At 43.6% G+C, this 24,109-nt stretch overlaps 1 protein-coding gene across 5 annotated transcripts in view; it reads right to left on the bottom strand.

Annotated features, from left to right (window-relative positions):
- Positions 1-24,109, bottom strand: part of FOXRED2 (FAD dependent oxidoreductase domain containing 2) — a 576,662-nt gene that overhangs the window by 438,258 nt on the left and 114,295 nt on the right. For 4 of the 5 annotated variants that reach the window (XM_044301271.1, XM_044301275.1, XM_044301272.1 and 1 more), the window contains one exon: positions 1,290-1,565. The exons of the other annotated variant lie outside the window; for it this stretch is intronic. In XM_044301271.1, coding sequence (XP_044157206.1) covers positions 1,290-1,565 — 276 coding nt within the window. The remainder of the gene's footprint in view (positions 1-1,289; positions 1,566-24,109) is intronic. 5 annotated transcript variants of the gene reach the window in all.

Genomic DNA, 24,109 nt, shown 5'->3' with positions numbered 1-24,109 from the left:
ACACTCACCTAAAGAATTATTAGGAACACCTGTTCTATTTCTCATTAATGCGATTATCTAGTCAACCAATCACATGGCAGTTGCTTCAATGCATTTAGGGTTGTGGTCCTGGTCAAGACAATCTCCTGAACTCCAAACTGAATATCAGAATGGGAAAAAAAGGTGATTTCAGCAATTCTGAGCGTGGCATGGTTGTTGGTGCCAGACGGGCCGGTCTGAGTATTTCATAATCTGCTCAGTTACTGGGATTTTCACGCACAAACATTTCTAGGGTTTACAAAGAATGGTGTGAAAAGGGAAAAACATCCAGTATGCTGGCAGTCCTGTGGGCGAAAATGCCTTGTTGATGCTAGAGGTCAGAGGAGAATGGGCCGACTGATTCAAGCTGATAGAAAAGCAACGTTGACTGAAATAACCACTCGTTACAACAGAGGTACGCAGCAAAGCATTTGTGAAGCCACAACACGCACAACCTTGAGGCGGATGGGCTACAACAGAAGAAGACCCCACCAGGTACCACTCATGTCCACTACAAATAGGAAAAAGAGGCTACAATTTGCACGAGCTCACCAAAATTGGACTGTTGAAGACTGGAAAAATGTTGCCTGGTCTGATGAGTCTCGATTTCTGTTGAGACAATCAAATGGTAGAGTCCGAATTTGGCGTAAACAGAATGAGAACATGTATCCATCATTCCTTGTTACCACTGTGCAGGCTGGTGGTGGTGGTGTAATGGTGTAGGGGATGGTTTCTGGGTGCACTTTAGGCCCCTCAGTGCCAATGGCCATGCAAAGAAAAAAAAATTTTTTTTACAAATTTTTTTTTTTAAGTAGTTAAACACAAGAGACACTGTGTAAATGTGGTATTTTTTTAACAGTACTGGCCAGGATAATGAAGGTAACAGGTCAGATTTACTGAATAGGGAATATCACAAAAACGAAACCCATAAAACTGTGGCGGAATTGTGCTGTTTTTTTTTATTCTATCCCATTTGGAATTTTTTCAGCTTCTCACTATTGTATGCAATATTAAAGAATGGCAATAGAAATTACAACTTGTCCTGCAGAAAAATAAGCCCTCATACAGCTATGTGAACAAAAAAAGAAAATTGTGTCTCCAGGAAGGCAGGTAGTAAAAAACGAAAACAAAGAAAATTGCAGGTCAGGAGGTGGTTAAAATATAACTGTATAATACATAGTAAAATAATGCAGGTCTCAACATGTGCGGAATGTATTATGTAACCATAACATACATGGACTATTAAAGCAAATATGAACAAAAAGTAATACTTGTCAAAAATGGAGAAGTCAAATTTCCAACCCAGGCAACGAATCACACGGTCATATGGTTCACGAGCTGCAAAGTTATCTAGATCATCTTGTGGAAACACTGAAACAGGTTTCATTGAGTGATTACTTGAAGAATTCCTCTTAAGATAATGCTTGTGGGTAACATACAACTTTCCAGAATCATTTCGAATTAAGGCCAAATCAGAAAAATCTCCCTCCAGGAGACCATCCAATGACTTTAGCTGGTATGTGTCCAAAAGATCATTGTTAACAGCTCTGCAGAAGAGAAAGACACAAATACAGCAGTTTGTCAATGTTGCACAATACTTTCTTTAAATAACATTAAAAAAACAAATTAAAGCCTCTTTCACACGAGCGTGACGAATTAGGTCCGGATGCGTTCAGGGTGCATTCAGTGAAACTCGCACTATTTTGCAAGCAAGTTCAATCAGTTTTGTCTGCAATTGCGTTCAGTTGTTCAGTTTTTTCCACAGAGTGCTATGTGTTTTGATGCGTTTTTCACGCACATGATAAAAAAAGGTTTACAAAAAACATCTAGCAACCATCAGTGAAAAATGCATTGCATCTGCACTTGTTTCTGGATGCAATGTGTTTTTCACTGAAGCCCCATGCTTCTATGGGGATAGGGGTTGCGTGAAAAACACTGAATATAGAACATGCTGTGTTTTTCATGCAAGACAGAACTGATGCTTGAAAAAAATCACAGCATGCTCTATATTGTGGCGATGAACCATGTGATGAGCGCGGTAACATCACCAAAGGTCCTTTTCCTCCCAGGTCCTCAAAGAAGAAGAAAGAAGACGAGTCGGGCTGCGCAAACAAGTGGATGAGGTGAGTTTAATTATTTTGTAACCCCTCCATCCCTAATTTACTTAGCATTCTGTATTAAGAATGCTATTAATTTCCCTTAGGCCATGTTATAAGGGAAAATAATAAAATTTACACAACACCGATCCCAAACCCAAACTTCTGTGAAGAAGTCCGGGTTCGGGTCTGGGAACCAAACATGCCGATTTTTCTCATGTGCGTGCAAAAGGCATTCAATTCCAGGTTGCATTTGCAGAGTAGTAGAGTAGTTACTGAATGGTGGATCAAACAGATGAAGAGCATAATCAAACGGAGGCAAAGGTTAATACCAGGTAACAGCAGAGAATTTTATTTTTTTGCACAACTGGACTTCTCTGGGATGCTTGAACATATGTGGGACAGCAATCCAGCAAGCTGTTCTAGCAGAGAACAGCCTTCTGGAGTTCCCCGGATCTGGCCTATGCAGATGCGGTTATTCACCGCCGGAGCCCACTGACTATAATGGGAAGCAGCGGGAATCTAGCAGCTCCCCGGCAGAAATGCTGGGACTCATCCGGACAGAAACTGTTGCGTGTCCATAATAATCTATGGGGTATGGTGGGCACTCTGCACTATCCGACTATACCGGATTCAGAGAACTCCAGCAGGTTAATTGCTGTGACACATATATGAAACTAGCCTACGCCTGTTTTCTCCATAGAAATGCATGGAGTGTCAGCTCACATACATGACCACCACTCTCTTCATACGGCAGAAAACAGCACGCCCATTCCATGACCAGACAACTATCCTCTATCTATAGGCAGGGCTTAATTGGCAGTTTACAATGGTAAGCCTGGGAGCCCTCAAAATGACCCATGCTGCCATAGCAACTGATTCACTGCAGGGGGCACTGGAGGACAATGGGAGCCCTCTCCCTCTAAAGCTGGATTTACATGGTAAAAAAAATCTGGAAGATTATCAGGAACAAATGTTCCTGCAAACAATTGTTCCCAACAATCTGCCGTGTAAAGGTGCCACTAGTCACCTGATGAACAAAGGAAACTTTTGTTTATCGGGTGATCCTGTCGTTCATGCAGGCATCTAAATTATCACTTCTGGGCAGCAAATTGTGCTGTCTAAACACCGATCTTCTTCCCTGATAAAAGGCAGCTGTATGAGGACAAACGATTGCAATAGTGATTCCTTGTTCTCATACTGTGGTGGAGATCGCTGCACGTAAATGCAGCACTCACCTACACTGAACAAGCAGACGATTGTCGGAAGTAACACTTCCTTCTCGACAATCTGCTGCTGCTCGGCGAGTCTTTATGCACCTTAAGTGCTCAGATGATGCAGTATCTGAGGGCAATAGATGGCCAGATTCGGAGTTACGCCAATTACCAGACATAACAGGCAGGTGTCAACTGTATAAAAAGGGCTCAGCTTGTTAGTCCACTCCCAATAGCAGATTACAGTAAGGCCATTTTTCCCAAAGTGCAGGACGAAGCTGCTGAGAGATCAGCAGTGTGTAGGATACTGTCACGGAAGGTGTACAGAAAACTAGAAGACACAAAATGAAGATCCGACTGACTGGATCCAAAACTAAGGAACCAAAGGGAGAGCCCTGCAACAGACCTGGATCTCTCCCTAACTGCTCAGCCTATGCAAAAATCTCAATGGTAGATGATCGCATATCCTCGTTCCTCGACTGTATAACACCTGAACACCCTATAATAGTGAAGGGACACGACCACCGGCTCCCTACACTTGATACGGAGGGAGTCAGGGTCACCTGGGATCCAGCAAACAGGAAAACACAAATGAATGAACAAAACTTATCTGTAGAAGACTCAGTAGTAGCATCCAGCATGCACACATTCCAGGAAGTTGCATAAACCGCAAAGTGATGCAGTATGGGAAGGGATTTAAAGGGATGCAATCAGTGCAACTACATGACAGCTGAGAGAGGCTAACGATATGAGAAAACAAAAGCAAAACAAAAGGAACCTTAAGGAGAAGGTTCTGAAGAACATCTGTCAGAGCTTCTCAGATGTCTGGTGGTGACAGATACTCACATTTACTTTGGGAGGAAGTGGTTGGGCAGGTCTTGCCTTGATTGGTTTATTTAGGCTGTCTGCCTGTGAGCCAATCAGTCATTCTGTTGTGAGCTCTTAATGAGGGTGCATGAGATTTTGCAGTATACTATCTTAAACAGTATACAAAGTCCAAGCAGGCATCTCTTCTACTATAACAGGGATAGTGTAGTAGGAAAAGAATAAAAAAAAAATGATGGCTTTTGATAAGTGAAAGCAGTTTGAGGGAGAGAGGCTGGGATGTAGTACTTAATAATACAGCTGCCCCAGAACCTCTTTCTTGCTGTTCTGCTCTATAAAATCAACCACCAGTAAGAAAAGAAAAAAATATTATTTTTGTCATTTAAACAGAGACAGCTGTTCCCTCTACCCCAAACCTCAAGTTTCTACACATTATGTCACAACCATATTCATGGTCGTGACTCCTGTGTCCGCAGGCTGTTGCCTGCGGTCTGGTGTTGTTGTTCAGCCACAGGTGAGGGCCGCTAGTATGTTGCCTCACTTGTGGTTGCCGCTGGCAACATGTGGTTGTTTTGCAGTTTGGCAGCCTGACCCTATGCTGGGCAGCTTTCTGCAATGTGCATGAGGTTGCACCTGGCAACCTGCCTTTATATGTGTGCACATTCCCTGTTTGGTGTGCACAGGGTTTGAGTTGTGTGCACTTCCCCTTTAAGTTGATGTCTTCCCTCCTCTGGTGTTGGAAGGGTTAACTTCCTTCCTAGTGTGTGTGCACTGGGTTTGTCTGATTGTGGGTGTGACTACATAGGCTATAAATTCTCAGTTAAGACCTGATGTCTGAGGGGTACTCCAGCCTTGTAGTAAACTGGAGGCACTCTCCTGGTCCCATATACCATCTGCCAGTGAGGGCCACCCTTGTGGTCATAAAATGTGATACACGATGTTATGAGGATGTGTTTGTGTTATGTTTATTTATTGCAGCATATGGTTTCCTGTGTGGTGTGTGCTCTGTATCTTGTGTTGTTGTGGACAGCAGCACTTATACTTGGGTTCCAGGCTCTGTGTCTGTGGCAGGTAGGTGTGGTACTAGTTGCACTTACCTGCCATTGCCATATGTCTGTTTCTGTTCCCCTTTCGTTATAACTTGGCCAGTGAGACTCCTGTTCGTCCGTATCTAGGAGGAACAGGTAGTCTTACCCAGCTCCTAGTCCAGGGCCACCCTGAGGGCTAGCAGGAATATCAGGTTCCGGTGTATGAGCCCTCCTACCTTCAGAGTCGGCTCATACGGCTAGGAGACAGGGTCAGAATTAGGGATTGATAGGAAGTGACCTGCTCCCTAATTCTGTCGTCCTGGCCGAGCAGCCACTAACATCTTCCGGCATCGCACGGCTGAGGGTTTTCCCCATCCTCAGCCGTGACACATTAAGATTGCCAGCACAGCAACCCAACAGCATTCTGCTTCTGAGCATTTATAAAAAAAAATGTCAGTGCATTATATCTGTCTGGTGTTATTAAACGCATTGCTATATAGCAATAGCATTTTACCGCAATAACACAATTTTTATACAAGTGAAATTAAATGCAAACTACATTATAGAAATAAATATTATTGCCTTTCCTGCATCATTATGTTTTTAGTATGTGGGAAAAATGATCGGGTTACAAGTTTGCAACATGTGTTTTACGGTGGTAGATAAAGGTATTTTTTGAAACTGTGTTTTTAAACTCAAATAACACAGTGGGCAAAAAACGTACTGGCACCAACACTGCATTATTCACAAATTAAATTGTCAATAACAGTATTCACTGTGTTTACATTAGGGGAAGGACATTTAATGTGCCTCTGTCTGTAAGTTACAGAAAACACGATTGCAATTATACTATAACTGCTTCATAATTTGTGTAACCATGTTCCTAACCTCTGACTTCTCATGTAGAAGAATCGAGAGTTTACTTTAGGCCTCATAATAAAATTTTTAGAACATAGAAGGGTTTAAAATAAAATCAAAAAGACCCAGGCCTTGTCCTCCCAGAGCCAGAATTCTCGCTTCCCTTTAAAAGGTGCAACATTATCACTGAGAAGAAAGAGGATGAGTGTCACGCTTTTGGTGTGGGAGGGAAACACCACAACGAGCATAGGAGGGAAGAGGGAAACAGTGAATCCGGCCTGAGAACTAGGGAAGGAAGATGGACACCTCCTAGTGAAAACCCTAACCAAAATCCGGACTGACTACCAATATGAACAGACCCCAAAAGGTACGTGAGTTCATACGCAGGAATACCTAGAGTCATATCTAGCCCTATAGGACCATGGTACTAATGGCAGGGACGAGACTACCTGTTCCTCCAAAAGGAAGGATGAACAGGAGTCTACTTCAGGCCTAATACAAACGATAGGAAAATGCAACACACAGAACCCAAACAAAATACAAAAGGGAAAGGAAAGACTTAACTTCAAAGAGGCTATGGAAGCACCAGGAACTCAGCCGAGATCCAATCACAAACAATCCACAGGCACACAAGCTATAAACCGCACAGCATAGTGGGAGAAGCAACTATAAATAAGGAAGGTTAAATGACCACATAAGCAACACCTGGAGGCAAGGGGTGTGGCCATTACCAGATACAACACAGACACCTATTGATCCACAAGGAAAACATGTCAGATCAAACCACGTGTTGCCAGTCTCACAGATCCCCTGCCACTCACTGTCGCCGGCATGTCCGTATGTCTCGGTAACTCTGTGACAAGGCGATAGTGACTTGGATGGCTTATTCTTCCTGTCGGTAACAGCAGATGACGTGAAGGTCACTTCTGAGTCTGACACTGTGTCTTGGAGCCAGGGGTTCCTCCTGCTTCTCATCCTTGCAACTTCAGAGAAGCCTTTCAGTGGTTGACCTATTTGTCTCCACTAGCCCCTCCTAGTGGAACACTTTATTTTTTTCTTAAGAAGAGGCAACAAAACCCCACCCGGCAGAAAGCCAAGAGAGTCTGCCTGTTGATTACTTGTGTAAGAGAAGTCAGCGTTTAAACTGCCTGAGAAGGAGGTTAAGGGGGAGGCGTGGGACCCCATGCATAGCTGTGTTGGTGGTGGTAAAAGTGGTACATGTAGACACAATATTGGTGGAGGGGACAGTGGTAGCAACAGTGGCACTCTGGGCAAGTAAATAACAGGGAGTTGGGAGCAGACCAAGGAGTCCACCATGAAATATCACAGTCTGGTAAAAGTGGCAGGGAGGGTGAGGACTCTGCAGATTATTGTGTGTTGGACAAAACCTGAGAGCCATATCAGGGTCCTGTGAAGAAACTAGCATCCAATTAGACTTGGGAGCCCGATCAGGGTGCTGTGGAGAATATAGCATACAATGAGAAGGGTGGCGGCAGTGGCAGCAATAAAGAGCAGAGGTTACATATGACCAAAAGCTCCTCTAGGACCAGATCTGCTTTGGTAATTAGTGATGCTGCTGATATTGTGGGTGTAGCAGGCAGGTCTTAATCCATGCTGCCGGAAGCTAACAGAAAGGGCCTGTGCAAGATCTGCAAGAGTAAAATAAGGCATGGGCAGTCACACACAAACACCACAGCATTACTGAACCACAAGAAGTGCCACAACCTGATTCAGCGGCAAAACAGAGGTGTCCGTATTATCATCTTCACTTACTGCTTCTTCAGCTCAGAGTCCTCATCCTCTCTGTTGTCAGCCATCAATATCATAATGTGTGGCGAGGAAACAACTCTACAAGGCTAGCAATAGTGCGCAAGCTCCTCTAGCTTCTCCTCCATAGCTATATTTTCTTCCCCAACAGGAGCAGAGCAGAGCGTTGCTCCCATTCGCCCTCCCCTCTATCCCATGTGTAAAGTCAAGCGTTGCCATGTGGTCAGGGGCGTAGCTAAAGGCTCATGGGCCCTGGTGCAAGAGTTCAGCTTGGGCCCCCCTTCTCTCAGTGCTCTGTGGTCAGGGAAGCATATAGCCTTTGTGCTGCCTGAGGTAAAAATTGAAACTACCCCCCCCCCCCATGCCAAATTATTGAACTAACACCTTTCCTCCAGCCCTAGGTGTAACTTGACCAGCATTTCTATAACACCAGTGTCTTCTTATGCAGCACAAGGGTCTTTGGGCCCCCTCAGGCTCCTGGGCCCGGTAGCAACTGCTACCCCTGCACCCCCTATAGCTACACCTCTGCATGTGGTATTAGAGCTGATCAGCCTGGTCGAGAGTAGAAACACAGTCAATCATTTGATAAAGTGGATCAAGCAGCAAACATCCTGCTGGTTGTCTCCCTGCCAACTCCAACAGGGCAAGGTGGTCAGCGACAATGACAACAACATCAAGGCTGCGCTGAACCTGGGGGAAAAAATACACATGCTCCCTGCATGTCACACGTGATTAACCTAGTCATGAATATTGTTTTTTTCAAACAGTACAATGGCTTGTGGAAGGTGCCAAGACTGTCCGCTCATTTCAGCCACTCCTATGTGGCAAGGAATGCCCTCCTGGACTTGCAGTGACAGAACGGTCTGCCGTTACACCGCATGATCCACAATGTTTCAACTCACAGGAATTGCATTTTGCACATGCGAAAGCATCAGTAGGAGCAGAGTAATTTCATTAATGAATTTGTCATGCACCAGACCAGCTCAGCAGGCAGCATGTGTTGTTTCCAGATCAGGCAGCAGCACCTCATCCGATACACCTGTCGAGCGGTGAAGCCCTTTAAAGAGGCCATGAAATTTGTCAGTAGGCACAACTGTGGCATGAACAATGTCATCCCCTTGATATTTAACTTAGAATAGATGTTCACACAACAGGGGATGATGGTGAAAGATGAAAAGCAAATTTATCTTGTTGCCTGCCCTGTAGCTGTTATGGAGCCACAAGGAGAAAGTCCCATGGAGGAGGCGTAAGAGGAGCTGTCACTGGAGGAAGATCAGTCAGAGGAAGAGGAGCAGGAGGATGACGATGACACTGCTCAAGACTCTGTGGGTGGAGCTGGAAGCAACACTCCCCCTAAAGCACGCTGGACAGAATTGCAAGCTCTACTGCTTGCTTACGTAGTGACAAGCATATCATTCACATTAAATAGTCTGATAATTACTTTATTATCAGGAAACAATGTATGAAACTTGCCGCAGCTTTGGGCGAGCAGACACCTGCTGCGACCATGTCTGAAAGGGTGGCATCGATCCCAATGAGCCAACAATAACACACAGGCAGCAGATCTGCTAAAGTTATAAAGAGGTGCCAGTCTAAATGTAAGCCAGCTTCCTTGCTTGCTTAAAGTTAGACGATTTTCTATGCCTAAAACAGGCATAGAAAATTATAAATGCCATTCACATCATGTCCCCTTTTTTAGATCTGGCTTGAGCTGGAAAAAGTTGTAGCTTGCGACAAATATACGCGAGAAAACTGGCGTATATACGATTGTAAATGAACCCCTATAATTTTTGGAGGCTTGGTCCCAACAAGCTACTCTTTCTTATGACAAGTAACACTTGTGCATGACATATGGGTAGGCATCCTGCCCCCTTTAAAAAATAATTTGTGGACACTTGGTCCCCCAATAATCGGTATGTATTTAGTTAAATCTATCTTTCTATCAACCCTGACCAGCTTCCCTGTCCCTGCGGAAAAAAAAGCATCCCCCACAGCAGTGAAAGGTGCGCCGTATGGTTTTTGGAAGCCAGATTTTGCTGGACTGTTTTTTTGACACCATGTCCCATTTGAAGCCCCCTGATGCACCCCTAGAGTAGGAACTCCATAAAAGTGACCCCATCTAAGAAACTACACCCCTCAAGGTATTCAAAACTGATTTTACATACGTTGTTAACCCTTTAGGTGTTGCACAAGATTTAATGGAAAATAGAGATACAATTTCCAAATTTCACTTTTTGGGCAGATTTTCCATTTTAATATTTTTTTTCCAGTTACAAAGCAAGGGTTAACAGCCAAACAAAACTCATTATTTATGGCCCTAATTCTGTAGTTTACAGAAACACCCCATATGTGGTCGTAAACTGCTGTACGGGCACACGGCAGGGCGCAGAAGGAAAGGAATGCCATACGGTTTTTGGAAGGCAGATTTTGCTGGACTGTTTGTTTTTTACACCATGTCCCATTTGAAGCCCCCCTGATGCAACCCTAGAGTAGAAATTCTAAAAAAGTGACCCCATTTTAGAAACTACGGGATAGGGTGGCAGTTTTGTTGGTACTAGTTTAGGGTACATATGATTTTTGGTTGCTCTATATTACACTTTTTGTGCGGCAAGGTAACAAGAAATACCTTTTTGGCACCGTTTTTTTTTGTTATTTACAACATTCATCTGACAGGTTAGATCATGTGGTAATTTTATAGAGCAGGTTGTCACGGACGCGGCGATACCTAATATGTATACAACCTTTTTTATTTATGTAAGTTTTACACAATGATTTCATTTTTAAAACAAAAAAAAGTTTTATTGTCTCCATAGTCTAAGAGCCAAAGTTTTTCCAGTTTTTGGGCGATTATCTTAAGTAGGGTCTCATTTTTTTGCGGGATGAGATGACGGTTTGATTGGCACTATTTTGGGGTGCATATGACTTTTTGATCGCTTGCTATTACACTTTTTGTGACATAAGATGACAAAAAATGGCTTTTTTTACACAGTTTTTATTTAAATTTTTTTACGGTGGTCACCTGAGGGGTTAGGTCATGTGATATTTTTATAGAGCCGGTCGATACAGACGCGGCAATATCTAATATGTATACTTTTTTTTATTTATATAAGTTTTACACAATGATTTCATTTTTGAAACAAAAAAAAAGATGTTTTAGTGTTTCCATAGTCTAAGAGCCATAGTTTTTTGGCGATTATCTTAAGTAGGGTCTCATTTTTTGCTGGATGAGATGACGGTTTGATTGTTACAATTTTGGCATACATGCGACTTTTTTATCACTTTTATTACCTTTTTTTGAGAAGTAAGGTGGGCAAAATTTCAATTTCATCATAGTTTTAAATTTTTTATTTTTATGGCGTTCACCGTTCGGATAAAGTAACATGACCGTTTTATAGATCAGGTCATTACGGACACGGCGATACCAAACATGTGTAGGGAATTTCATTTCATTTTTAATCAGTGATAAATGTGATTTTTACTTTTTTTTCACTTTTTTTTACTTTTTTTTAACCAGACCAACTTGGTTCTTGAAGATCCAGTGGGTCTGATGTCTGTATAATACAGTACAGTACAATATATAGTACTGTACTGTATTTTACTTACACTGAACAGATCTATGTCTTTAGCATAGATCTGTTCAGCACCATGGACAGCAGGACGCCTGAGAAGGAACCACAACTTCACAGAAGGGGAAGGGTGAGGACGGGGCTTCAGGGGGCTCTCTCCCTCTCCATCGGGGAGCTGCAAAGGCACAGCAGCCCCCCGATCGGAGAGGGAGGGAGCTCCCTGCGCTGTTAACCGCTGTATGGAAAGGGTTAACCGGCTGACATTGAATCAACGATGTCAGCCGTTTATACCAGGGTGCCAGCAATGTGCTGGCACCCTGGTATACCCACTAGACGCCAACGATTATTCAAGGGGAGGCGGGCGGGGGATCGCGATCCCGCCTGCCACACCGCCCGCCTCCCGCAACCCTCCCCCTGCACCATCTGCCCACATAATATTATTCAGGGGTGCAGGGGGAGGAAAAACATATATATTTTGGACATTATAAAGTCAGGGACCGCAGGGGATCAGAAACGGCAAAAAGCGCATCAAACCGCAGGTCTGAATCGACCTGCAGTTTGTTGCGATCGCTGACATGGGGGGGTCACGGGACCCCCCCCCGCGCATTTAGCCTAGGTGCCTGCTCAATGATTTGAGCAGGCACCTTGTTCCGATCACTGCCAGCCGGGCGGCAGTGATCGGAACAACACATGACGTACCGGTACGTCATGTCCTTAAGTACTAGGACATCCTTAAGTACTAGGACATCATGACGTACCGGTACGTTATGTGTCCTGAAGAGGTTAAAGGAAATGTCCCATCAGAAAATGACCTATTGTTTAAATCACATTTTTATATTTAACATATTTTTTAAGAATTTTTGATGATGTTATTTTAAATTTTCCATGTCCAAATCCTGCAGTTTTCACACGGGCCACTAAGCCAAATAATAGGCACCACTTCTTGGTCTGTACAGATCACTTTACTGCAGTTACTAGCTTATCTATACACAGAGGTAATATCATTACAGGCAGGATTACAATAACAGATAAGACAGGATCCACCATTCACAATACGTGATTGTCAAAGCTTATCTACAGTATTCTTTCTTTGTACAATGACCTCTGCAAGGTCACAGAGAATGCCTAGAAAACTCTCCCACAGAAGTCAATGAGGTCCCCTCCTGACCAGGGAGTCATGTGACTGCCGGAAAGCAATTTTCTTAATGCTTTCTAAATACTGCTAAGAACAACTCTCAGGCAAGATGGCTGCCCCCATAATCATGTTCAGGAAATAGACTAAAAAACAATGCAATGAGAAAGTTTAAAAAATATTAGAAAAAAAATCTGTGCTACTATCTGGTTTTAATTGGCATAAAACAAATTTGGGTGACACAGAGCTGAGCGAACCGGACAAGATGTGTTTCATTTGATGTTCGCTGAATTTTCAGAAAAATTCAGGCACAAATCAATTTGTCCTGAGAGGGAGGGAGACGGGAGGAGGGGATGGAGAGAGGGAGAGGGGAGGGGGGAAAGAGCATCTAGTACAGAAATATGTGTTTCTTAAAGAGGACCTTTCACCGGGATTGCCTTAATCTAATTATTATCCTACGTTATAGTGCAGCCCCCATTGATGTCTTGGCACTTGGAACCCCCCGTTCGTCTGCTGTGTTCTCCGTATCTTTTGGCACATCATATGCTAATGAGGTGACACAGTTATACTAGGCGTGGACTTGTATTTCTACTGGGCACGGTTATCTTCTCCCTGGCTGCGAGCACATCCAATCAGAGCGCCCCGCTCTTAGCCAGACAGAAGGAGCTCAAGTTCTCGGGAGAATCACAGCTCCTTCTCCTGCGAGAACTTGAGCTCCTTCTCCCTGGCTAAGAGCGGGGCGCTCTGATTGGATGCGCTCGCAGTCAGGGAGAGGCTAACCATACCCAGGAGAAAAACAAGTCCATGCCTAGTATAACCGAATCGCCTCATTAGCATATGAGGCGCCAAAAGATACGGGGTACACAGCGGATGAACGGGGGGTTCTTTAGAAGAAGAAAAAAGTCCAAGACATCAGTGGGGTCCGCACTATAAGGGAGGATACCGTAATAATTAGATTAAGGATATTCAGGTGAAAGGTCCTCTTTAACAATATATATACGTTGTCTAAGCGGTACTTTTTCATTGAGGAGAGCCCATGGTACGCCGAGTACTCGTGAGCAGTATTGTACACCACATGATGCCCCTACTATGCCAAGTAGCCGAGTACACAGTATTGTAGGCTAGGTGATGGCCCTCTGATTTTCTGGGAAAGATATTCAAATTAGCTTTCCTAAATCTGATGTTAGAAGATTAATTAGACATGATAATTATCATATATTTAAAACCAGAAATCCAGAGGAGCATTGCCTAGCTTAAAATAGTCATCACGTATATCAACTAATAGAAATAGTACCCCTAGGATGACGTGATGACGCACACGTAGGAGCATCATGCCCCCTCCCTCTTCTCCTGCATCGCTCCACCGCATCTCCTGCTCCGTCTGTTACCCAGTAATAGGCCCTGCTCCCGAACCCCAGGGCTCTCCAGTCCCTGATTGGACCTCTTCTCTGATGAAGTGCTGTTCAACCTGCCTGTGGGGGCATGCTTTGAATGACACTGGCTGAATTTAACATCGCTTGTTTTGCGGCTTTGATCTCCTTCGATTCGCTTGCTGCCCCGTGGATTCCTCTGCCGGCGTCTCTCCTCTGCCCTACGGCTGCATTCTTTGAGAATTGTGTTTCTTGCTGCTGCTGCTCCTTGAGAATACTGTTGAGATCTATCAGTTTTAGATCAGATTCCTCCCTCTTTTTGCTTATGAACTTATAATGAATTAACAACTTACAATGAAGAACTACACTCACCTAAAGAATTATTAGGAACACTTGTTCTATTTCTCATTAATGCGATTATCTAGTCAACCAATCACATGGCAGTTGCTTCAATGCATGTAGGGTTGTGGTCCTGGTCAAGACAATCTCCTGAACTCCAAACTGAATGTCAGAATGGGAAAGAAAGGTGGGCTACAACAGCAGAAGACCCCACCGGGTACCACTCATTTCCACTACAAATAGGAAAAAGAGGCTACAATTTGCACGAGCTCACCAAAATTGGACTGTTGAAGACTGGAAAAATGTTGCCTGGTCTGATGAGTCTGTTGAGACATTAAAATGGTAGAGTCCGAATTTGGCGTAAACAGAATGAGAACATGTATCCATCATGCCTTGTTACCACTGTGCAGGCTGGTGGTGGTGGTGTAATGGTGTGGGGGGTGTTTTCTAGTCAGATTTTAGGCCCCTCAGTGCCAATTGGCCATTGTTTAAATGCCTCGGGCTACCTGAGCATTGTTTCTGACCATGTCCATCCCTTCATGACCACCATGTACCCATCCTCTGATGGCTACTTCCAGCAGGATAATGCACCATGTCACAAAGCTTGAATCATTATAAATTGGTTTCTTGAACATGACAATGAGTTCACTGTACTAAAATGGCCCCCACAGTTACCAGATCTCAACCCAATAGAGCATCTTTGGGATGTGGTGGAACGGGAGCTTCGTGCCCTGGATGTGCATCCTTCAAATTTCCATCAACTGCAAGATGCTATCCTATCAATATGGGCCAACATTTCTAAAGAATGCCATCAGCACCTTGTTGAATCAATGCCACGTAAAATTAAGGCAGTTCTGAAGGCAAAAGTCGATCCAACACCGTATTAGTATGGTGTTCCTAATAATTCTTTAGGTGAGTGTATAACTAAGAACCTATAACTATTCATAACAAATTAACAAATTAATAAAGTGATATGTTCGCTATGACCGCTTGATTGCTCCAACTCTTTTTTGCCCTTGTTTTGTTTGTCTTTTTTTTAGCTTTTTCTTTTTGTCTCTTCCTGTTTTTTTATGGATGTTAGCTTGATTTAAATACTCTTCTTGGACTGTCTCTTCTTGTGTTATTTTCTTACCCCCAGATACATTATATTAACAAAACAATATATAAATAGCCCAGCCAGGGGGGGAAGAGGAAGAAAGGAAAGAAGAAAGAGAAGGGGGAAAAAAAATAAAAAAAATGATGGTTCCGAAGCAAAATAGATGCTCAGCGGATTTCTCCGGGGTAAAATGAGCCCCCAAACTTTTGGAAGGAACAAAAATGTATCAATTCTTGAAGTCTCCAAAGGTCACTATGAGAGCAGGACAAAAAGAGCCGCATTATACTAGCTTTAAAAGAAATAATAATGTTGCGGATATGGAGGAGGGAGTAAGGAGAGAATCCCCTCAATCTAAGGCCCCATGCACACGGCCGTGTTTCACAGCCGTGTGCGGGCCGTGGAACCGCGGCCTGGATCCCTCCTGAGAGCAGGAGCGCACGGCGTCACTGGTTGCTATGACGCCGTGCGCTCCCTGCTGCCGGCACAGTACAGTAATACACTGGTATAGATCATGGCTGTGAAACATGGCCGTGTGCTTGGGGCCTAAGGGGAAAGAGAGGGCGGAAGAAGGAAAATGATCTAACACTAACTCTTGCCTGTTAACAGAAATATTGCTGGCAGTAAAGAAAAATGGGGATTTAATACAGGACATTTCAACACAGCTTGGATCAATTCAGACTGATGTAGTCCTGATAATGGAGGACAAATCCAAGATTCGAGACAGAGTTAATATTGTGGAGAAATTCTTGGGTGTTTTACAGAATGAATTTAAAACATCAAAAACTGAGATTTCTACCCTTAGGATGGAACTTAATACCCATAGAAAAAAAAAAGTGGTGGACCTGGAGGACAGGTCAAGGAAATGCAATGTCAGAATTTTGGGTTTACCCGAGGGGGCTGCTGATAAGAATCTTACTACAAAGGTTGATTTTAGAGAATTTTGGAAAAGAACAGTTTTCCCCACCGTTTTTAGTGGAAAGGGCTCATCGGGTTCCCAGAGGTAAACCGATTCATGGGAGGCAGCTTTTGGTCTCACGGGATAGAGATATGGTATTAAGAAGGGCGAGGGAGTGTCCTCCTATTGTATATAATGGGAATAGACTGGCTTTCTTTCCCGACTTTTCTAAAGAGATCCAAGAAAGGAGATACTCTTTTATTGTGGTCAAAAAGCGTCTACAAGAAAAGGATATTAAGTATTCACTTGTCTATACAGCTAAACTTCAGATCATCATTAACAATAGAACGCATTTTTTTTATACTGCAGATCTTGCTATGGATTGGCTTGATCAGAATAATATCTGACTAAGTGGTTATTATATCTGATTAGGCTGGAATAATATCTGATTAAGGCTACTTTCACACTTGCGGCAGAGTGATCCGGCAAGCAGTTCCGTCCTGGGAACTGCCTGCTGGATCCGGCAAAACATATGCCAACTGATGGCATTTGTAAGACTGATCAGGATCCTGATCAGTCTGAAAAATGCCTGATCAGTCCAAAAAATGCATTGAAATGTCTGATTAGTCTTTCCGGTGTCATCCGGAAAAGCGGATTTGTCATTTTTTTTTAAATCTTTTTTTTTCAGTCTGTGCAGACCGGAAGGACGGATCCAGCATTCTGGTATTTTGAATGCCAGATCCGGCACTAATACATTCCTATGGAAAAAAATGCTGGATCTGGCATTCAGGCATTTTTTTTTGGCCGGAGATAAAACCGTAGCATGCTGCGGTTTTATCTTTGTCCTGATCAGTCAAAAAGACTGAACTGAAGACATCCTGATGCATCCTGAACGGATTGATCTCTATTCAGAATGCATGGGGATAAAACTGATCAGTTCTTTTCCAGTATAGAGCCCCTAGGACGGAACTCTATGCCGGAAAAGAATAACGCTAGTGTAAAAGTACCCTAAGGCTACTTTCACACTAGCGGCATGGACCTCCAGCAGGCTCTTCCGTTGGGTGAACAGCCTGCTGGATCCATCCTGCAGCTAGTAACCGTGTGCCCCCGGACTGCCGATCCGTCCCCATTGACTATAATGGGGGCAGAGTTCCGGAGAGGCACAGCAGCGCACGGCTAGAGGCTGCCGGAATAAAACTACTAAATGTCTGACATTTATTCCGGCAGCCTCTCGCCGTGCCTCTCCGGAACTCCGCCCCACCCCCATTATAGTCAATGGGGACGTGGCAGCAGTCCGGGGGCACACAGTCACCAGCCGCAGGACGGATCCGGCAGGCTGTTCACCCAACGGAACAGCCTGACGGAGGTCCGTGCTGCTAGTGTGAAAGTACCCTAATCTTTGTATTTTTCATCTTCTTGTTTGGTAGTAATTGTGGGGCTGGGTAGTAGTGAGAGGGGGAGGGATGGTCTTAGTTGAGAGATCTGTTGCACAATGTGGAGGATCAATTGGAGTAGGGGTGGGTTGTGATGCATCTCATAGGATAGCGGGAAGGAGGAAGGGTTTGTTAAAAATCTCCATAGGTAGGGAATTTCTTTTTTAATCTAATGTTAGGCTACTTTCACACTAGCGCTTGATCGGATCCGTTCTGAACGGATCCGATCATATTAATGCAGACGGAGGCTCCGTTCAGTACGGATCCGTCTGCATTAATAACTTAGCAAAATTTCTAAGTGCGCAAGATGCCTGAGCGGATCCGTTCAGACCTTCAATGTAAAGTCAATGGGGGACGGATACGCTTGAAGATTGAGCCATATGGTGTCATCTTCAAGCGGATCCGTTCCCATTGACTTACATTGTAAGTCTGAATGGATCCGCTCGCCTCCGCACGGCCAGGCGGACAGCTGAACGCTGCAAGCAGCGTTCAGCTGTCCGCCTGGCTGTGCGGAGGCGAGCGGAGCGGAGGCTGAACGCCGCCAGACTGATGCAGTCTGAGCGGATCCGCTCCATTCAGACTGCATCAGGGCTGGATGGAGGCGTTCGGGTCCGCTCGTGAGCCCCTTCAAACGGAGCTCACGAGCGGACCGACGAACGCTAGTGTGAAAGTAGCCTTAGTTAGAATTTTTACTTGGAATGTTCGGGGGCTGGGGGCTAGACTAAAGAGACAAGCGGTCTTTGATATTGTGCAGAGACATTTACCATCAATTGTCTGTCTGGTGGAAACTCATCTGTCCGAGGATACTTCCCAGCAAATCGCCAGGGGATGGGCTGCGCAGACGTATCATTCATTTTTTTCTAGTCATTCAATAGGAGTGACAGTTTTTATTCATAGAGCGATTGATTTAGTCTGTGAGGCATCCTCGGTTGATGAGCAAGAGAGATTTGTCTTCCTATACTGTAAACTAGCAGGAAAATGATGTATCCTAGCTTTTGTTTACATCCCACCTCCGTTCTCCTTTCATGTGCTTAATTCCCTGCTATATTTTATGGATCAATAGCCTATATGTCCTACATTAATTATTGGGGATATTAATTGCGTTATCAATCCTACTATACATAGGGTTTTTTATGGTGGGTGATGGTTATACGTCTATCCAAGGGTCTCCCTTAGCATGCTTTTGCCAGGAAGCTGGTTTTGCGGATGTTTGGTGACGCTTAGGGCATTGGAGAAGAGTATACTCATGTATAAGTAATTCGGGTAAATCTATGTCTAGGATAAATCTTGCCCTAATGAATAGAAAATATATGAGCCTTGTAAAACGGATGAAATATGAGACAAGGTCTCTTTCGGAACCTCTGTCCCTTGAACTTTGCCTGGCGCATGATAGAAATGTAGCGAGACCCCCATTTAGATAAAATCCCTATTAGATGTCAGTAATGGAAAACCACAAAACAACACAACAGGAGATTGAGCATTTCTGGGATATTAATTATAATTCAGCTAAAATTCAGGTAGTATGGGATACCTTTAAGACGTTTATGAGGGGAATTTTAGTTAATAATATTGCTAATCTGAGGAAGGGGTACGGTATCAGCGAGAAAAAGTTAAAAGAACTAGCGGCATTAGCCACACAATCCTCTTATTGGAATAAGACAGCAGAAAACAGGAAAGTTATGCAGAAGTCTAGTCAAGCTTATTCTGACTTTTTGTTGGAGAAGGCTCAACAGAGGGTCAAAAATATTTATTAGAGTCAGGGCGTCCTGGAAAACTGTTATCCAGAGTGATTTCTAACCAAGAGCAAAAAAATATATAGATAATATTTGAAACCTCCCACCTCCTCCTCTGGCCACTCCCTTGGGAGTGGGTCAGCAGGTGCGGGGGTGATTACAAATTATTACTAGTGGTAGCAAACTGAAAACTCCCTAATTTTAACCCCATACATTACAAAATTAATTTTTTATATGGATAAAAACCAATGAGAAAGATTTCTTTATTTGACTGTTATAGTAAAAATCCAGATAAAAAAAAAAATATTGCTTATGTGTGAAACTAAAAAATGTATATATGGACTAGCAAGCAGAATCCTAGCCGTTCCATACATATATCCTTCTGTTTATCTGGGCATCATAAGAAAAGACCTCTATATGCCCAATAAAATAATGAAGAAATTCCAAATAGAGAAACAAAAATAACTATATGCACAACACAGCTTCATGTATATATTGATTTACATGGTTAAATAACCGCTTGATCTGCCTAGCCGTCCATATACATGAGTTTTTTTTTTTAAACCAAGTAATGGCAGAAATTTGGCAATATAGAGACACTATTTCAATTAGCTGGAGATCTTAACTTAACAGAGATCATTACAAGAGAAGGGGAAAAAAAAAACGCATAAAGAAAAAAAGCCAACAAAAACGCATCAAACATCACAATGGATGTCACCAAGAACCGAATGGATGTCACCAGCTTTTTACTGACACATAACTTCTTCATGTTTGACTCCAAATTCTATCTCCAGACACGAGGCGTGTCGATGGGAGCAAAGTTCTCCCCCTCCCTTGCCAACCTGGTTATGTCGTACTGGGAGGAGGCGTATATTTACACTGTCGACAATCCTTTCCTGTGGGACATAGAGTGGTATGGCAGATACATTGATGACCTGCTGATAATCTGGGCGGGCGATGTGTCTACCATACCACTCTTTCAGGATTACCTCAACGCCAATCCCTACAATTTTAGATTCACGGGCAATCACCATGTTTCCATAATCCACTTCTTGGATCTAAGGCTGCTTTCACACTAGCGTTCGCTGGTCCGCTCGTGAGCTCCGTTTGAAGGAGCTCACGAGCGGACCCGAACGCAGCCGTCCAGCCCTGATGCAGTCTGAATGGAGGCGGATCCGCTCAGACTGCATCAGTCTGGCGGCGTTCAGCCTCCGCTCCGCTCGCCTCCGCACGGACAGGCGGACAGCTGAACGCTGCTTGCAGCGTTCGGGTGTCCGCCTGGCCGTGCGGAGGCGTGCGGATCCGTCCAGACTTTCAATGTAAGTCAATGGGGACGGATCCGTTTGAAGATGCCACAATGTGGCTCAATCTTCAAGCGGATCCGTCCCCCATTGACTTTACATTGAAAGTCTGGACGGATCCGTACGAGGCTATTTTCACACTTAGCTGTTCTATGCTAAAAATAATGCAGACGGATCCGTTCTGAACGGAGCCTCCGTCTGCATTATTATGAGCGGATCCGTTCAGAACGGATCCGCCCGAACGCTAGTGTGAAAGTAGCCTTACCCTGACAGGGGAGATAAACAAAACAATAAATACAGTGACAAATCACAAACCCATATCAGGCAACACATTGTTGCGAGCAAATAGTTATCACTCGCTACACACGGTAAAATCTATACCAGTAAGGGAACTTACCCGAGCCAAAATAAATTGCAGTGACATTCCAAGCTACAACAATGAAAAGGAAATTATTGGTACACGATTGCTGGCTAGGGGTTACCCGAGGTGGATGGTTGAAAGAGCAAAAAATATAGTGGATAAAAAAGACAGTGAAGAATTGTTGTTTGGACTCGAGACCAAACAACCACACGGCAATCAATCGAGAATGACAAAAAGGAAAAAAGATCAAAGCAAAATTCTGACGCTAATACTCACTTATAGCAGACAGTTTCAGCAGGTGAAACCAGCTGTGGCAGAGTGTATTTCCATCCTTTATGAGGATGAGGCCCTCTACAAATTGTTGGAAGGAGGTTACAGGGTGGTCCCCAGAAGAGCACCAATCTTGTCACCTCTCTGTCACCTTCCTTATTCACATCCACATCTAAGAAAGAGCAAAATACGTGGCTCAAATATACAGACTTCAGTAGATGCGGAAATAGTCCCTGCAGAACCTGCCACCATGTAACCCCCACAAAAACATTTAATGACCATTCCACAATTTATGATATCAAGTCCTACATTAATTGCAACACAGTAGGCATCATATATGTTATAAAATGTAAAGAATGTGATCTACTCTTTGTAGGGAATACTACAAGAAAGCTAAAAACTAGATTAATGGAACACATGAATTACATTACTAATCGCAGTTATACCAACATCTCAAGTGCAGCCAAACACTTTATTTCAAAGCATGCGAGAAGCTTGAATTTTTTCACTGGAGGGGTGGAGATCTGAAAAAACGCATTGTGTGCAGAGAGGCTTACTAGATCTTACGCCTGAAGCCCAGAATCCCAGCAGGACTTAATGTTAGGAAAGAAATAATGCATGTGTACTAACCACGTTATCATGAAGCTTTTTATTGCATACAACATGCTTAGGATTGTAAATGTATATACAGTTAAAGGGGTATTCCCATCTTGCTACTTCATCCTCAATTGCTGCCAGCTAGCTGGTAACTTCCTGCTTTTCTGCAGATAAGGCTGGGCGGGCTTAGGCAGCTAGAGTGAAGGCGGCCACGCCTCCTTATGACATCACACTGAGAGCTGAGTCCTGCATGCTAGTTCATGTGAAGAGTATGACTCATCAGTCTGCAGTGTCTGAGGGGAATGGTCACTCAGAGAGCCATGTGAAGTGAGCTCAGTGCACAGTTTTACACACAAAATCTCTGTCTGATCTTTTACAAACCCATTCTGTGCATCAAAAACTATAATTCCATATTATACATTAGCCCAAAAGCTTGACCAACCCCCACCCACCAGCACTGATGCAGATTTGTTTCCATTACAGCTGTGCTCCAGTTGTGTATAAACCTCACACTATGTATCTTTATAGATGCATATACAGCTCAGCTACATGTGTCTTCTCCATTGTCTGAAGAGCTTCATATACAGCTCTGCTACATCTGTCTGTTTATCTCTTCAAACAGCACTGTATCAGAACAGCCGCATATTCAGTTCTGCTACATCTGTTTCTCTCTTCCACCAGCACTGTGTCAGAACAGCCGCATATTCAGCTCTGAAACATCAGTTTCTCTCTTCCACCAGCACTGTATCAGAACAGCCGCATATTCAGCTCTACTACATCTGTTTCTCTCTTCAAACAGCACTGTATCAGAACAGCCGCATATTCAGCTCTGCTACATCTGTTTCTCTCTTCAAACAGCACTGTGTCAGAACAGCCGCATATTCAGCTCTGCTACATCTGTTTCTCTCTTCAAACAGCACTGTATCAGAACAGCCGCATATTCAGTTCTGCTACATCTGTTTCTCTCTTCCACCAGCACTGTGTCAGAACAGCCGCATATTCAGCTCTGAAACATCAGTTTCTCTCTTCCACCAGCACTGTATCAGAACAGCCGCATATTCAGCTCTACTACATCTGTTTCTCTCGTCAAACAGCACTGTATCAGAACATCCGCATATTCAGCTCTGCTACATCTGTTTCTCTCTTCAAACAGCACTGTGTCAGAACAGCCGCATATCCAGCTCTACTACATCTGTTTCTCTCTTCAAACAGCACTGTATCAGAACAGCCGCATATTCAGCTCTGCTACATCTGTTTCTCTCTTCAAACAGCACTGTATCAGAACAGCCGCATATTCAGCTCTGCTACATCTGTTTCTCTCTTCAAACAGCACTGTGTCAGAACAGCCGCATATTCAGCTCTGCTACATCTGTTTCTCTCTTCAAACAGCACTGTATCAGAACAGTCGCATATTCAGCTCTACTACATCTGTTTCTCTCTTCAAACAGCACTGTATCAGAACAGCCGCATATTCAGCTCTGCTACATCTGTTTCTCTCTTCAAACAGCACTGTATCAGAACACCCGCATATTCAGCTCTGCTACATCTGTTTCTCTCTTCAAACAGCACTGTGTCAGAACACCCGCATATTCAGCTCTGCTACATCTGTTTCTCTTTCACCAGCATTGATGCTGACCTGCGACATATACAGCTCTGCTTCATCTGTGTCTCTTTCACCAGCATTGATTCCAAACCGCCACATACACATCTCTGCTAAATCCGTCTATTTCCTTCACCATTAGTACTGTGGCTGAACAGCCGCTCATTCAGCTCTGCTACATCTGATTCTATCTTTCACATGCATTGATTCTAAACCGCCACATACACATCTCTGCTAAATCCGTCTATTTCCTTCACCATTAGTACTGTGGCTGAACAGCGCTTATTCAGCTCCGCTACATCTAAATCTATCTTTCACCCGCATTGATTGTAAACCGCCACATACACATCTCTGCTAACTCCGTCTATTTCCTTCACCATTAGTACTGTGGCTGAACAGCAGCTTATTGTTGAAGCAGTTTTTGTTCACATTTTTTTTTAAATTTTTCTTTTAGTCATTTTATTCCAGTAGCAAAGTTTAGGGGAAAAATGTCATGTGCTAAAAAAAACGCACCAAAAGTTTTAAAAATGCCTCCCCCCCCCCAACCCAAATAAAAAATTAAAAAAACATGTTTCTGAGCAGTTGCCTCATAGAACATTATTATCAGAGT

The sequence above is a fragment of the Bufo gargarizans genome, chromosome 7 (genome assembly GCF_014858855.1).
Source record: "Bufo gargarizans isolate SCDJY-AF-19 chromosome 7, ASM1485885v1, whole genome shotgun sequence".
NCBI classification, from domain to species: domain Eukaryota; kingdom Metazoa; phylum Chordata; class Amphibia; order Anura; family Bufonidae; genus Bufo; species Bufo gargarizans.
This window is presented reverse-complemented; position numbering and strand designations above follow the sequence as displayed.